The sequence below is a fragment of the Clinocottus analis genome, unplaced genomic scaffold (assembly GCF_023055335.1).
Source record: "Clinocottus analis isolate CAN_PGR_092001 unplaced genomic scaffold, fCliAna1.0.p SCAF_16, whole genome shotgun sequence".
Classification (NCBI taxonomy): Eukaryota; Metazoa; Chordata; class Actinopteri; order Perciformes; family Cottidae; genus Clinocottus; species Clinocottus analis.
Genome location: NW_027175887.1, coordinates 4,443,327 through 4,460,007, shown reverse-complemented (window position 1 = coordinate 4,460,007; position 16,681 = coordinate 4,443,327). Strand labels below are relative to the sequence as shown.

Sequence of the window (16,681 nt, the reverse complement as noted above, 5' to 3'; positions counted from 1 at the left end):
GCAGAAGTAAAAGAGAAAAACAGGATCTGTGTCAAGAATTTTGCAAACAAATGCTCGTAGCTCGAGTAGGGTCAAACTAAATAGAACCGTCAGAGTCATATGATTTTTTTTCTAGTTATAAAAGACAAAAACTGTAGATTTCATCTGGTAAGGAAAGGGATAGCAGCCCAGTGGCCCATGGTAAAACTGAGATTTGATCATAACTCATAAATGCTATTTGTTTAACCACGGAGATGAAATCACAGTTTTATACTAGTGTTGTGTCTGGTGACAACACACTGATCTCCATTTTAATTAAAAAAGGAGAAAACAAGATTTAAGCGACTCTTGATTCTCACCTCGCACACGGTGCAGTGGTAACGGGTCTCCACATGGTGTTTACACTCATTGCATGTGTAGACGAAGCGGTCCTGGCTCTGGTTGTGCAGCTCCACCAACATAGCCATGGAGCTCCACTTGGACCTCCTGAGGGAGCTGAACTCCAGGTGCTTGTCCCTGGCCAGAGTTAGGAAGGCATCGCGGCCGTCCATCAGGTCACAGGCCATGAGGGGGTCAGGGTCAGTGATGGGGGGCAGCGAGTTGGCGGTGGGACCAGCGATGAGTCGGATAACAAAGAAGACCTGGGGATGAGTCAAGAGGGTCAGCGGAAGGATTTTAGATTCATGAATTCATTAAGTAAAAATAAAGCATATTAGTACCTTTACCTGTCAAGGAGCTTGACCTACTGTCAAGAGGTGCTACAGACAGTCTATTGTATACCAGTAGATTTGTTTATTCTCACTTCTAAGGCACTAATTATGATGTCTTTTCTTGTTTAATGCAGTTGAGCGTCTCTTAAAAAATACACCTTTGGTCACAGTGTGTTTTAGTTTAAGTCCAAATCAAAGTCATGTCAAAAGTTAAACGGAATGGACAAATATCTCATGTGATTTTGTCAAAGCAATTAGAAACATTGGGTTTTGTGTGGGGACAAAACTTTGAACAATACCATAAATCTGCTAGTTGTGACGATTTCCTGAATTTGACTATTTTAATGAATGTTCACACTGCTGGTGTTTGTAGGTTAAAATGTGCTCTGTGGAGTTTTCTTGGAAATTAACACATTATGAGTCCATTCAGTGTTTCTCATAAGCTATACCTGCTCTCCAATACAACAGAACTGCAGCAGCGACAACTGCTAAATAGCAGAATTTCCATTTTCTGCATTCAAGTCAATGCGATAACGCGTAATGTTCTCATGAATATGCCACATAATCCAATAAAAGAGTAAGCAGCTATTCCTAAAACCAAGTTAGACTTGCATACCTCCTTATGTTTTTCCATGGTGGCGTAGAGTTTCTGGGAAAGGTCATTGCAAACATTGGGCATCCCGGGTTTCTTCTTATTGGCTCTGCTCATGCTGCTCTTGTTCTTACTCGTCTTTTTATTGTTCTTCTTTTTGGCATTCTTGCTGTCTCCTTTTGCGACCTAGAAAAGTTTAAATGTCAGTTTCAACATAAAGCACTGTTATCAATATGTTGTGATTAAGTGAAGAAACATGAAGACTCTTACTCTACTCACATCTGTGCACTCATTGGAGGTGCTGTTCTCCTCCCTCTTCCTCTCCTCCTCCTCCTGCTCCAGCTCCTTGATGCTCTCCTCCAGTACATTGGGCCAGAAGTCGCCCTCAAAGTATGGCAGCTCTTTGGCACTAGTCAGCCGGTCCTCTGTAGCCTGCTTGAAGACGTCCTGAGGGACAAATAGACAAGTGTTCAAGTGCTTGTGGAGCCTTTAATATCTTGATTACTGGATATTACTTATTAGTAATGTCCTTTTCAGTAAAACAACAAAACATACTTTTGAGGTTCAAAGTTTATTGTTAACCATAGAAAGCCACAGTTGGGGACAAACTACGTCTCCACATCAGTTTAGTAGACGTTCAAGGTCTTTTGCTCATGTCACACTTCAATCATCAGAAGATTGAGTTTGGTGGTCATGGGGGTCTGGATGTTAAAATATCAATGTTTAAGATTGTTGTTTATCAAAAAACTAAGAAATTATAACATCTATACCCAGTATAATCAGAACACCATGTAAAGTGAACTTGTGGTGGGAATATTTTTTGCAGAATGGGACAAAGGTCTTCATGTTGTGCAACAGTTTGACATTGATGTTCTGGATAAGTCAATATCTCTGAGCTCGATTGTTTTCTGAAGTGATAAATGCCATTATTGATGTTGTTCGTACAATGACTGAAGGAAAGTCATGTCTCACCTTGTAATCGTGGACGATGCGCTCAGCAACAGCCTTGTCCAGCATCTTCCTGTACCATTCCTGCAGCCGCTTTGGCTTGGGGATCTTTTGGTCCGCTGGGTGACAATGGAAGATGTAATCATCCCCTTCACTGGGTGGACAGGCCCAGATATGACCCGTTGTATACCTGACACAGGAAGACAAGTAGTCATATTCATTAGAACACAAGTTTATAATTTTCCATTTGCTCATATTTAAACAACTGTGTAGCTTTACTGCTAAAGATTTAATTTAGCAAAATCTCATAATATTGCTGCTCAGTTGGGTTCACTGCATTATGTTTGAGACGGTCACGTTTCCCTTACCCCTGCCTCCTGACATACTCCAGGTAGCCTATAAGGATCTCGTGGTAGACTCCAGTTCTGATGAGTCGAGGTTGGAAGAAGTGCACGCTGTCCAGGTAAGAGATGTACACTCGTCTCTGATTAGGAGGCGGGCAGTCCGAGCCGTACTCTTGAACATGCATGCCGAAAAAACACACATCTGCTCCGTCGATGTCTTCAAACGCAAACAGGGCTTTCATCCTGTAGGGGAAGGACGCCGACATCTCTCCACTGTCAACAAACCTGGAGGGAGAAAAAAACAGCAAGGGTGAGAAACTGCGATGAAATCAAAGAAATGTCATCAACAACTCTTTCCGGCTGTGTCTTTGACATAATGTTTAATCTTCTGAACTGTCAGACAAAACGACATCGCATGGGGAGGAGTGCTGGTTATGACTGAGAATATGACCACTTAAATGGAATATTTGGTTTCAACGGTTAACAGATTAAATGAAAGATTGTAACCGGCGACACTTCGTTACAATACAAGGACATTGACTGAATGTGCTGCGCACATGTCCGCCAGGACTCTGTACAAAACCACAGCACAGAATGGAGCTGGCATATTAGTGTGGAACTGGTGCAGTGCCCGTTCGCAATGGGTTGTTTACCCGCCGTACTGCTGCGAGCCAGTTCGAAGCGGGCCGATTGCCCCAGGAGGTGAAGCAATGTCGAGGCTTTTTTAGATCGCTCCTCGACTTGAACCAAAAGGAAACTGCAGTTAATGCGATTGTAATCACTACTTCCTCGGCAGTGCACATCCATACACCCTTAACAGACATGACAGCTATTATCTTCACTTACAACTAAGCCAAAGGAAACCCTAAACAAATTATGTTAAAGCTGGAGAGCTACTTGTAGGTGAAAGTGTATTAATATTTAACGTTTTGCGTGTTTGACGCAAGTTTGACGCAAGACTCCTTGGGTCCCCATCAATACACCCGCCAGGTGAGCTGTTGATCAGATGAACGGTTCTCGACACATGCAAAGGATGTGGTTTAACTGTTGGCATTGTGTAGTTGACATCAACAGGTGAGTTTTTTTTTAAAATGGGTTATAAATTCACATTAGCATATTTTTTCGCATTTCAAAATGTATTAAACACAAAGCATTATTGCATTATTGCATCTCAGTGGGCTGTTACACTGAATAAGTTGGTTGTCTCTGCAACTGGTTTTTATTTCAGTGTTCACAATATTTATCACATTTCAGTAAACAAACACTGTTTTCAGATGCTCGTTACCGGCTTGCCCATTAACTGCTCTACTGTGCAACATGGCCAGCCAGCTGTTGCTTAGCAACAACAACCATTTGCATTGTTTTTTTTGCACTGGAGTGGAGGACCTCTGCCTGGAAACTGGTCCTGCAGAGATGCCGCCCCTCACACGCCTCCCGGCCCATGTCTGATCGCAGCCATCAACGGTTTAAATCCAGCTGGCCGGTACGAACTGTGAACTAACGTCAGCTGGCCGCCGGCTCTGAAGGGTTTCACGTGTGTTCAAGGGGTGATAATCAAACTAACGTCAGCCCGATGTGAGACTCAGTAGCACCCGCTTGTGACTGATTTGGGCTTTTTGTCCCTCTTACCCTGCTATGCAAGTCATCTCAATATCAATGCAGAAAACAGCAGATGGTTTGAACAACAAAGTCCTTACTCTGTGACGTACGACTTGATAGGTGATGATAGGTTCCCCAATAAATGCTGAAAATAACGCCAAATATCCACTTGTGTTTCACCTATATTCATTCTGCAGCAGCACACTGCCGTGAACTGCAACTTGAGTCGTGTCTGCAGGACAGCGGAGCGTCAGTAGCCACCTGGCACAATTCCTGGCATTTGCTCCAAGTGTTCTTCGCTCGTGTTTTGGAAGGAAGAAATAATGGGAGCAACAGGCAAAAATATTGTATTTTCCCTTTAATTAAGTGTTGTGTGATGGACCTAAATTATGCCACCATTAAAAGTGGTTTATGTGAATTTCTAAATGTGACTGAATCAATATTAATAAAAATAAGTGAGGAGAAAACAGAATTTGGTGCGCTGTGATTGTGCTAGCACCATTGATTCTTTCATTGATTGACCATTGATTATTTCATTTAGACCGACTCTGCTTTATTTTTTACCATTTTCACTAGACACTGCTATTTTGATGTACCAATATTTATGCATAAAAAAGTTATTCAAATGAATTCTACCTGGACTTCATTCCTGGCTTGACCTCGACCACCTTGTCTGACACGTGGACCACACGGACGGTGACGTCGCCAGATTCAGGGAGGTTATGCCGCTTGATGTAATCGTTCACTCGCGTCTCCAAATAGCACCCCAACTTGGTGTGAGGAAGTCCTGCAAAAAACAGTGAGAGTATAAGTAAAGAGAGGTGGAAAACAGAGAAGGTGGGGAACTGACGAAGAGATGTGTTCTCATGCTCACTAGACATGACTATTTATCACCATCACCTGAACATTTCAGAGCTTTCAACCGTTGAGGGACAGAATCCATGTCAGACTATATGCAACAAGAGTGTAAAGTAATCTAGCTTTGTTCCAGGCAAAAGATACAGAAATCCACCAACCAGCCCTCTAAAGCGTACTAATTAACATTTTGTTGTGGCTTGTAAATTTAACCTGGACACAATCTAAAGGGTAAATTTAACGTGTGGTTTAGGGGGTTATAACCAGTACATTTCTCTGCCAGGCCCAGTACCTTCATAGAGTCTCTGCTGGTTTGCTGGTTGCCTGGCAAGACTTATTTAGTGGTATTAATGTTATCATCGACTCTTGGCAAAAAAAAAAAAAAAAATACATGCATTTCCCAACATTTTTAAGTATTCCCTTTGATATCTATCTGTCTCTCATTCAAAAACTCAAATCCCGATGGCTGATTTTGATGTCCAAAGTCAATAGTGTATTAGAGAGTAGAATGACTGGCAACAGTCTGTGTTTTGAAATGTTTGTCATGAAACAACAAAAAAAAACGTTGAAAACGTAGGATGACAACACAATAACAAAGTCTCAAAGTGAAAGGCAGACGTGAAATGAGACAGTAGACCAGCGCTACTCTACTTACTTTTGGCTGCGTATTTGTTCTCTTTCCGCGTCTTGTTGGCCTTTTTGAGGCAGTTGTCACATACAAAGCTGTGGTTAGTGAGAAAGCAGATCGTAAAGAATTAAATCAGCAGGTTACCATCAGTCAGCACCAATGACAGTGATTAAGTGGCTTTAATCAAGAGATGACTCAGTCGTTCATGCCAGTCTTCCTTTCCTTAAAACAGCGCAAAGGACTCTGAAATTGCTTTTTAATTACATACAGACCACATAAGAAGGAAGCTCTAACTTTGAGAAAGGAGACTCTCTTTCAACAATATTGTCAGTGTCAACATGCTGAAATGTCAGAATTGTGTGTGATCTTTAACGATTTGCTTTTAAGACAGCACGTCTACAGCGACATCAAAACGTGCACGTGTGTTACACCGGCTGTACTTTTCCAGCATCTTTATTTAGGTTTTGGACGATAATCAAGATTTTCAAGAAAAACAAAAGGCTTAATTTAATTTCCCAGTCACGTAACAGAATGTACAGAGAGTAAGACAGCTGGCTCACCCCGACGGCCATATGGTATCATTATGCAGGACACAGATCTGATGCATTTTACGACAGCAGTCAATACATTCCACGAGCCTGTAGAGAGGACAGAGGACAGACACAATGTTCAAAGTTTGATCAGCAACATGTCACACATCATGGAAATACCCTGTTAGTTCTTGTGAACTGAGTTTAGATATGATAATTACTTAATCACATTAACTTCTTATATTTAAGTGCAAGCCCCCTATTAAAATTGCTCAAATGAAAGTAAATAAAATCTAGCATCAGAGAGTTGGTGCAAGTTCTAAATGAGTTAAAAGGGGAACATACAACTCGGGGTCAAGTGTGTCGTTCTTCTTTCGTTGAAACTGGTCTTTGTTGATGGACCTGTGGGAAAGATCAGAAAACAAACCACTGCAACCGTCACAACAAGGTCTTTCTCTTTACATCGCAGGCTGTGTGCAGAATCCAATACCCTGTCTGAAAATTCATATAGAAATTGATAATGTGCCCACTAGCTAAATATGTCATTGCTACATATTGTGTATCGATTATCAATTTTACCCCGAAAATAAGTGATATTATTCAAAACATGGTTACGATGAAAAGGTGATGTGACTACAAACTATGTGACTAAGATGAAATCAACCAATAGGAAAAGATGACTATTCTCGAACGGTACAACATGGTTTGATAATCTTAAAAACACATTGTTCAATGTAACAATCTGTTATGACAATCGATCAATCCTGTGTTTTTCACTGAATCAATTTTATCTAGAAAACCTTACAAAAAAGTGAAAAATGTCACAATTTCACAAAGCCCCAGGTGATGACATCAAATGTCTTATTTTGTCATTACATTTAATTTACAATCAAACAGAAAAGCAGTAAATGTTCAGAGGAGACGTTGGAGCGAGGGTATGTTTAACTCACAAATGACTGAACCCTAGTATCAAATAGTTGCCAATTAATCTGACGAATTGGTTAATCTTTGCAGCTCAATAGAACTTTACTTTAAATACTAGAAAATATACCAATATGTAAGGCTGAACTCTGGAGAGTTGTTTAACATTTGCATTTTAGAAACGGAGCAGCCACAAAAAAAGCCTTGGATTTGAAAAGTTTACACATCGTTTTTCTAACTCCATAGCGACTTAAAACAGGTAAAATATGCCATCTTTTGTGTGGATATCCAATCAGCACTGATGGCCACTGGAGTCAATTGAAGCAATACATTTAAATCTGAAAGCTTGTAGTGCTGCGACAACCACATATACCCTCTCGGGACCAATAAAGGCATATCTTATCTCAACCTTAAATTCATGCTAATGCATTCTTTTCTAACAAGAGCTTCTTCGGGTGTTAAATATCCCCAAACATTTTTTATAACATCTGGTACATTCAATCTTTGATGCTTCTAATTCCAGACTTGTGTAACATCTTGACAAGCATGACATGACTTCTAAGTTTTTATGGGCGAGTGTGTGTGTGTGCGTGAGTGAGCGAGTGAGTGAATGAGTGAACGAGTGAGTGAGAGATCATAGTACTCACGTCTGAGGCTGGGAGGGGTCGTCCCCCAAGGAAACACTCTCGTTCTGGATTTCGTTGAAACACTTCTCACAGAAGTGGTACCTGTCAGCAAGAAGCCCATATTTTGGTGAACTACACCGATCGTCATCAGCACAGCCAATCACAGAGCGGGCACGAAGAAGCAGCCGCCAATCAGGGCAGGGCAGGACAGGCCAGGGGGCGAACACACAGGAGGAGGCAGAGGGCAAGGTAGGTCGTCGCCAGGAGGAAGCAGCCAATCGTGATGCAGGGTTTTTGTGTGGGCGGGTGTTTTGATTTTGCGCGTAAATTTTGGAGTGGATGATTGGTCACACCAAAACAGGCCAATGCAGACATCACAAGCGTTAAAAAAAGGAGGGAGAGAACGGGAGAGGGGAGGGGGGGGCGGAGATGGGGAGGGAAGGTCAAAATGAATATTTAAAAAGCGTGAAATAAATCGTTACAGGTCAGACGGAGACAATGGAGGGGACAGAGAGGGAGAGGGGGGGCATGGAGGAGGGAGGGTTGGACAGGATGTGAACAACCAACAGAGGACAGAGAGCCAAGGCAAAGCAAAGATTAGCGTCAGACATCCAGTGGTAAACAACAACAACATTACAGCAACATGAGAGACCACTAGGAGCTGTGGAGGAGGGGGAGGGGGGTGAGTGGGTGGGGATACGAGTCTCCGAACATTAAAGGGTGGATGAGGAAAAAATTAATGGTAAAGCAACAGAGACCCATCATCCTTTTAGTTCATTTATGAAGTGGGAACCTGTCTTCTGATGGAGAACCTCCCCCTATTCATCTATTCAAGTCTATCAGAAATTGCAAGAAGTCGTGTGTTGTGCATGTAAATCTACTCCGTGTGAAACGATGGTGCAAGAAATAAAGAATAACTGCCAAAGAAGACAGGAGCCCACTTTATGAATGACAACATAATGAAAATGAAAATCAAAACTGTGATTTATGAAGATGGTGGCAGGGTAACCATTTGTAGCCAAATTAAAACTCTCCTGTGATTGCACTGATTGCATATAGGAAATATAATCAATGCGCAAAATAAAACAAAACACATGACAAGCTGATCTTACTGGCTGCTTTTTCATAGCAAAATGCCCATAATAGTTTCTAAAGAGAGTGTGTGTGTTCACTTGTGTTCCAATGTGCCGAAAGCCCTTACCTGTTCTGGTAGCTAAAATAAGCAACGTCACGTTGGATGGTGCATAATTGTTTTCCATAGCAGCACAGAGTTTGGGGGGAAAACTCAAACTGCAAAAATAAAAAAAGGGGACAAAAAGAAAAAGTTGTTTTCAGACTTGTTAGTGGACACACACACACACACACACACACACACACACACACACACACACACACACACAAACTTGACAGTTACTGTAGATGAGAAGCTCCATACCACCCTCTTAAGTGTCTGTTTAAAGCCAGCAGCTGATTAGCTTAGCATAAATACCAGAAAATAAAGGTTGAATAGTTCACTGTAAATTATTGGGATAATCTGTCAGGCACCGCTGGTGATGTTGACTATTCAGAAACGTTTCCATCTTGCACCTTTTTGACATACCAGGCAAAACTGGCATGGATGGGACGCTCCAGTAGATGGCAGTAACGGACGCCAACCACCATTAAACTTAACCAAAGAAGAAGGGGTAAGGCCGAATAGCATTGGCATAAATGCGAAACAATTCATGGATTCAAAAAGGTCATCAGAGGAGTCTTGTGATTGGTTCGATGGCTTCCTTTGAAAGGACAATCATCAGACCGGCTAAACCTTTTACATACCTGACACTGCGAAGTTACTGCTCTCATTCACAGCATGTTAAAAGGCCTTAAGCGAAGGAGCTCGCCTGGTTCTGTCCAAAGGTAACAAAATCTAAAACTCACTAAATTACACATTTTATGTCTTGTTCGTCTCATCTTTTTCTTGGCTAGAAGCTATTTCCAGGCGACCACTGCATACTCAAGAGACTCGGACACATAAGCTCCCTAAAATAGACAATGTTTTTATATTTAAGTTTTTGTACAGATTGAACAAACTAAATATATAATGATAACTAATGAGCTTTAGAGATGTTATGAGCTGTAGCTGCAAACTTAACGTACATACATTAAGTGTGGCATCAAACTTCTCACCTAACTCTCCATCAGAAAGCGACAATGCATATTTCCCCAAATGTCCTGACCAGAAATCAGCTCAATTAAAAAAGACACGCAAGTGAAGTGAAAAGGGCAACACATGCTCCTGCCTCACCTTCCTCCCACAACAGTATCCCAGCCCCTGCATGACGGGATCGATCTCCGACTCGAACACCTCGGCTAGCTTGGAGCAGTACTTGTAGACACGGGACGTCTTGCGGTTGTACAGCCAGGCATTGTTGAACATCAGCCAGATATCCTCGACGTACTGCCAAGGCTCTTGGTACTGTCCCGTGTCCAGCTTCCGCTTGATGGTCGACAGGTCCATGGGGTTCTTCACAATGTCAAAGTAGTCCTGATTAGGGAGGGGCGCCGAGGTAAAGTTGAGATATTTCAGAGGGGAGCGAGGCGAGGCAGGGTTTAGTTGTTTGAGGGACCAAGGTGAGAGAGTATGATCATCATCATCATCATCATCAACGTTGTCGTCATCAGGTGAAGGTGGGATGAAGGCGTCGCAGTCAACCAGGTGGGACCAGAGTAGGGAGAGAAGAGGGTGCAGGGGGACAATGTTGTTGAGCGCTGCAGAGAAGGAGGTTCACGTGCAAACAGAGAGACATGACAACTTCTGCCCTCCAGGTCTCTGCTTTGCACCCTACAATTAAAAGTCAAGTCCTTATCTGTACTGCGAACAGGGACCGGGCGACCGCCACAAGTCCGTCCGATCCTCTGTCGCTCAAAGCTTACATTTATTTTTTAAGAACTAGCTGAAGATGAGATTCTATATTTTATGTCCTGTTGTAGCTGAAAACTTCTGAAAATCATTATCCATTTGTCTTAGAAAGTAACGGTCCAAAAGCTTGTGTAATGGTTCCCTGCCGAAAGCAAACAAAGCTTTCAGGCCCAGAAAGCAATTAGGGTGCAAAACCAAGAAGAACAGAGCAGTGGCAACTGGCAACAGCAACAGGCAGACAGAGATTTACTGTTTTTAGCAACATAGTGGTGGGCAGTAACAATGCCAGCAGCATGAGTGGCCATATGATGGCAGAGTTAAAGCCAACAGTGCTGAGGGGAAGCAAGTGTAAGAGGGACGGATGAGCCTCCAAGTTGCTTCTCTTTTCCTGTTGCCTGCCCTCCGCTTCTTCTCAAACTAAAAACGCAGTTTGAGAGAGATGCGGAAGACGTGGCGAGGAAAAGAGGCTTTTTGGAGATTCAACTAAACCTAATAAGGAGGTGCGAGTTTTAAAAGAGCAAGGTCCATCTCTGTGTCACCATGGCAACAACGGCTAGGAAACACTCGCATTCACAAACAAGTGATGCATATTACAACATCGACCTACAAGCCACATGAATATCTCCACACTGCAGTGTTTGGAAATCCCACCGGTGTGTAAGAAACTCACAGTGTCATTGAGGTGGCAGAGAGGGTCTCTGGAAATGGATTCACTTAATTAAACAATGGTGGAAAGTTGCATCACTTTGATGTGAAGGTCCCTGTAGAGGTGAGCCAATAGCAAGGTGCTCGCTCATCACTGCTCTAAAAGGGCATGTTTTTTCCTCCGTTTTCAGTACAATAATGATTTTAACTGTGTGCCAGTACATACAGAGTCGTAGACTGAATCAAGTACTCCTTCCCCCTTAATTTGAATGCAATGAGGGTTAACTGTATTGTCCCACCTCTACACACTGCCCGCCTGAACACAGACACACTACTACTGGTGAGGAACTGAACTAGAAAGCTAGCAATGGAACACTGGGATGAAAACTACAAAAAAATCATGATTTCAAATTAAAACCTGAAATTTCATGTCAAGAAGCAAAAGTCAAACAAATTAAAGTGAGAAATGAAAGCAATTGGCTCATGAACTGTTGTTGGAGCGTAAAGCAGTCTTTCTTTTGGACTTTGCTCAGTAAATTGCTAAGTGATGACAACTGTTATATTTGGAGTACTATGTAAAACAAAAAGCTCGTCATTACTCTGATGGATACTTGGGTCATGTAATACTGTATCTTTTCTTTTGATTATTATAATTGGGAGTCTACAAATCAATTAAACAAATACAAAGAATGTTTCAAATCAGATTTACATACATCATTTAGTTTTTGCCCTTCACTTCCATCAAAGTAAAGGCAAATGTTCATAAGAGTCATTGCTTTGATTTATAAATGACAAGTTAAAAAAAAATACACACACACCACTTTTCACAAATCTCATTTTCTTGACTTCTGACATGCAATGGGAGAAAAATCAACTAAAAAAGGATGAAAGAAACTGGAAGCAGATGTATAAAACAAATACAAAAATATGGCAACTATGACAAACAGACAAAATATAAATGATGGAAAAGGAAAACAACAAAAAAAAAGCTACGTTTTCAGAGGAGTTGAAGCAAAATGGCAGCCAGTGCAGTCCCTTACCAGGTTAGTTTTGTTACTAGTTCGAATACGTACGGGTATTCCCAGTAACTGGGGGTCCACCGGCTGACGGAAGGGAAGGGACTCTGGGTCCTGCCGGTACAAAGCTTCCAGGGTGGGCATCAGAGCCTGACGCAGCTCCTCCGGCTTAAAGACTGGAGAAGATGGGAGCAAGAAAACCCAATGAGGAATTAAGTTGTAGAGATGGAAGGTAATGGGAGGAAAGACAACAACGGCCATAGCTCACATCACACAGAGAGCACGAGTATTGAAGAGTTGTGCCAGTCTCACAAAAGCGTTTATCTTCTATATCAGGGGTGTCAAACATACAGCCCGGGGGTCCAGTCCGGCCCGCCAGGGTGTTGTGTGTGTGTGTGTGTGTGTGTGTGTGTGTGTGTGTGTGTGTGTGTGTGTGTGTGTATTTTTTTTAAGCACAAAATTAACAGAGCTCGGATTCAAATCTCTGATCCTCTGCTTATAAGACGAACATGCAAACCATTGATCCACAGTCGCAACTGATGTGAGCACTGCTATTAATGTGTTGGAAGTCGTTAATCATGGATCACATCATGAAAGTGGCGCCACAAACGTGTCACAAAGCGAGGAAATCTGCAGAGGAGAGCCCAGGCAGATAAAAAGTGGGCTGATGACTGAATTTTTGGTCTTTATGTTTCTAGGTAATTGTTGAAAGACCTTAAAAGAGAGTTCATCATCTAAAAACCTTCACCAATGATTTAAAACATAGATAAACATTGTCGTTATTTATGTGTTATTATGCTGTGATTTTACTGGTCCGGCCCACTTGAGATCAAAATAGTCAGCATGTGGTGTGAAACTCACTAAAATGAGTTTGACATCCCTGATCTATATTCTCTCTGGTGTTAGTTCACCTAGACCTTTTGTTCACAGTCACAAATTAAAATCAATAAATAGTAATTAAAGAGAGGACAATAACGTTTAAATAGTTTGATAACGGGACAACAAGTTCACAGTTTATTCAAAAGATGCATTTGTACTTTTTTCAAACTGTTTGGTGGAGCAGTTTCAACTCCAACAGAGGTCGTTTGATTCAATAATAATTACTGTGTGATAGCTTCCTCCATTTTTAGCTCTCTGTTGCCTTAAAGGTCAGTAGTCAAGTTGGCTTGCATTGGTCAATGACTTCGTACTCGATTACAACTTTTTGGCTACTCTACCCACCCATTGATGTTCAGGTAATGGCTGCCGTTAAAACCTACGATAGTGCGCAGCTCCAAACTTACTTTTTTTCTTGCTCTGAGCGCTTGCTGGGGAGCCGCTGTTGGCTGTCGACCCCTCTTCTTCCTCTTTGGGCTCTATCTTCACCTCCGGCTTTTTGTCTTCCACCGTTGCCACTGACGAAGACACCGAGAATGACGACGTATCCATGGGCTCGCCTTTGCACCCATCTCCTGATGGCTTCTCTTTCTTTATCTGAGAGATAAGGATTCATGAGTCAGTAGGAGAATTTCCTTTTTTAAGGAATTCTTATAAATCTGAATAAAAGGCATGGATTTAAGATATAACTTCCGACATTTTAAGACTTTACCAGGATTCTGAGACATCAAGATAAGCGGGTCAGTGAGTCGAGGTGAACGATCTTACCTCTGGTTTCTCCTCCGTCTTCACGTCATGCTGACCCTTGCCCATCTTCCCCTTGCCCTCTCCTTCAGTGTCCGCCCCTTCGTCATCTTCTTCCTCCTTCTTCACCTCCATTTTGACATCTTCCTGGCTGGGAGCAGAGCTGTCCGCCAGAGGAAGCTGGGAGCTAGGATTGGTGCTGCTGCTGACCGAGCCTGGAGAGGACACCTGACCATCTGCTGTCAGAGAAGGCTTTGGAGATAGCTGTGGCAAAAAGACAGCGATGGAGTGATGTTTAGAACTTTTGGAAAAAAAATTAGAACATTACTTTTTGGTTTTATAAGCAAATTCTATAATTAATATAATCAGACTTTTTGATCATCCATTTCTTTCTCAAACTTATTTTATTATTTAAAAGAAAGTAAAGTAGTTTGAAGCTCAGCCATTTTTAAAAAAACTTTCCCTGAAACATTTATTTTTTTCCTCTAATCTGTTTGCGTTTTCTTATTCCCTGTGAGTCAGAGAAAATCCAAACTTGCATGCAGAGCAGGAATGCAAGTGTATCTCTGTATAAGGCTCAAAAGTGGTTTAAGAATGGTGATCTACTCACCGGGGTCTGCGGCCGCTGCAATGGCACATGAGCATTCTGGGTAGGCATCGAAGAACCTTGACCTCCCTGGAGGCCTGAGGGGGCCGAACCGCCAAGTGCTTGCTGTGGAAGCTGAATGGCCTTCTCAGAGTTCACCGCCTGACCCGGTGGCTGCTGCGACGCTTGTTGCTGCTGCGACGCTTGTTGCTGCTGCGACGCTTGTTGCTGCTGCGACGCTTGTTGCTGCTGCGACGCTTGTTGCTGCTGCGACGCTTGTTGCTGCTGCGACGCTTGTTGCTGCTGCGACGCTTGTTGCTGCTGCGACGCTTGTTGCTGCTGCTGCGACGCTTGTTGCTGCTGCTGCGACGCTTGTTGCTGCTGCTGCGACGCTTGTTGCTGCTGCTGCGACGCTTGTTGCTGCGACGCTTGTTGCTGCTGTTTCTGTGAAGTTTGTTTCTGCTGCTGCTGCTGCTGCGACGCTTGTGGCTGCAATGCTTGTTGCTGCTGCGACGCTTGTTGCTGCAACGTTTGCCGCTGCGACGACGCTTGTTGCTGTGACGCCTGTTGCTGCGACGCTTGTGACGTTTGATGCGACGCTTGTTTCTGCGACATTTGTTGCTGCAACACTTGTGACGTTTGATGCGACGTTTGATGCGACGCTTGTTGCTGCGACGCTTGTTGCTGCTGCTGTGATACTTGTTGCTGCGACGCTTGTTGCTGCGACTGCAACGCTTGTTGCTGCGACGCTTGTTGCTGCGACTGCAACGCTTGTTGCTGCGACTGCAACGCTTGTTGCTGCGACTGCAACGCTTGTTGCTGCGACTGCAACGCTTGTTGCTGCGACTGCAACGCTTGTTGCTGCGACGCTTGTTGCTGTGACGCTTGTTGCTGCTGCTTTTGCTGTTGTTGCTGCTGCAGCTGCTGTTGTTGCTGCAGCTGCTGCTGCTGCTGGTGGTGGTGTTGTTGTTGCTGCTGCTGCTGTTGGTGCAGCTGCTGTTGGTGTTGCTGCTGCAGCTGCTGGTGCTGCTGCTGTTGGTGGTTTTGGTGTTGCTGCTGCTGCTGTTGATGGTGGTGTTGCTGCTGCTGCTGCTGTTGTTGTTGTTGGTGTTGCTGCTGGTGCTGCTGCTGTTGTTGTTGGTGTTGCTGCTGCTGCTGCTGCTGTTGGTGGTGGTGCTGCGGCTGCTGCTGTTGTTGTTGTTGTTGTTGTTGTTGTTGGTGGTGCTGCTGCTGCTGCTGTTGGAGGGGCAGCTGGGATGCGCTGGGAGTCTGTGGCTGTGGGGTTTGAGATCGAGGTAACGTTGGGGGTGTTTGATGCGGTTGAGGCGTTAAGCTGCGTGCCGGGGAAGGAGAGTTTGTTCGTAAGGGTGGGCAGTGAGGGTAGGAGTTGGGCTGGGTCGGGGTCGAGGATGGAGGCGGGTTGGGTAGAGGCCCCGCACCACTGGCATTACCAGTCCCCATGGGGCCGACCGAGGTAGCAGAACCTGGAGCAGAAGAGGCAGACTGTGCTGCAGGATTGCTGGCTGGAAGCGAAGGCGGCGTTGACATCTGGTTCTGCTACGGAAGACAGGACAGAGAGGTTAGAACTTTCTCATAGAAACTTTGTAGAGTATGGGAGGAATAATAAGGAACAACACAACTTTGGTTTGTCACAACACTTCCAATTCGTCTCTCTGAAAGCTCTACAATTGATTATTTATGGAAGACTTCAGAGAGGCACAAAATCGGTCCTCAAACTTCCAGATAAAGCCAAACAACAACTGTGATCCATCTCTCACAGCACTCATGAAGTATGTGCCAAAATCCTGAAGACGGTGATGAATAATTTCTAATTGAGTGAACTATCTATGAAATCCCACAAAGCTGCTCTCAAGAGTTAATGCATATGTTTGAATTCCATTTACATCCTATCCTTTATCTGCTTTTGCAAAGACCCAAGTTCCCTATGGACAATCAAATTCATCTTTACATTACAATGTACCGTTACTGCGTCACTTACCTGTGGCACAGCAGTCTGTACTCCCGGCTGGTTCATGCCAACAGGTCCAGGACTGGACCCAGGAAACTGGCCCGGAGGGAGGTACTGGTTCTGTAACTGCGTGGCATTGGGCTGACCCATCCTTGCTGCTCCCATACCCATCTGGAAACAAGTCAACAAGAGGTGTGTTAAGTCTTTGCTG

At 43.5% G+C, this 16,681-nt stretch overlaps 1 protein-coding gene across 2 annotated transcripts in view; it reads right to left on the bottom strand.

Moving 5' to 3' along the window:
- ep300b (E1A binding protein p300 b) overlaps positions 1-16,681 on the bottom strand; it is a 34,502-nt gene that overhangs the window by 5,588 nt on the left and 12,233 nt on the right. The window contains exons 13-29 of one of the 2 annotated variants that reach the window (XM_068579617.1): positions 16,501-16,641; positions 14,526-16,058; positions 13,940-14,179; positions 13,579-13,768; positions 12,320-12,471; positions 10,020-10,259; positions 8,934-9,022; positions 7,754-7,834; positions 6,531-6,587; positions 6,216-6,293; positions 5,683-5,750; positions 4,809-4,959; positions 2,598-2,858; positions 2,254-2,419; positions 1,561-1,728; positions 1,306-1,467; positions 339-620 (exon numbers count right to left, since the gene is read on the bottom strand). In XM_068579617.1, coding sequence (XP_068435718.1) covers positions 339-620; positions 1,306-1,467; positions 1,561-1,728; positions 2,254-2,419; positions 2,598-2,858; positions 4,809-4,959; positions 5,683-5,750; positions 6,216-6,293; positions 6,531-6,587; positions 7,754-7,834; positions 8,934-9,022; positions 10,020-10,259; positions 12,320-12,471; positions 13,579-13,768; positions 13,940-14,179; positions 14,526-16,058; positions 16,501-16,641 — 4,059 coding nt within the window. The remainder of the gene's footprint in view (positions 1-338; positions 621-1,305; positions 1,468-1,560; positions 1,729-2,253; positions 2,420-2,597; positions 2,859-4,808; positions 4,960-5,682; positions 5,751-6,215; positions 6,294-6,530; positions 6,588-7,753; positions 7,835-8,933; positions 9,023-10,019; positions 10,260-12,319; positions 12,472-13,578; positions 13,769-13,939; positions 14,180-14,525; positions 16,059-16,500; positions 16,642-16,681) is intronic. The other variant, XM_068579618.1, reaches the window with a different exon arrangement.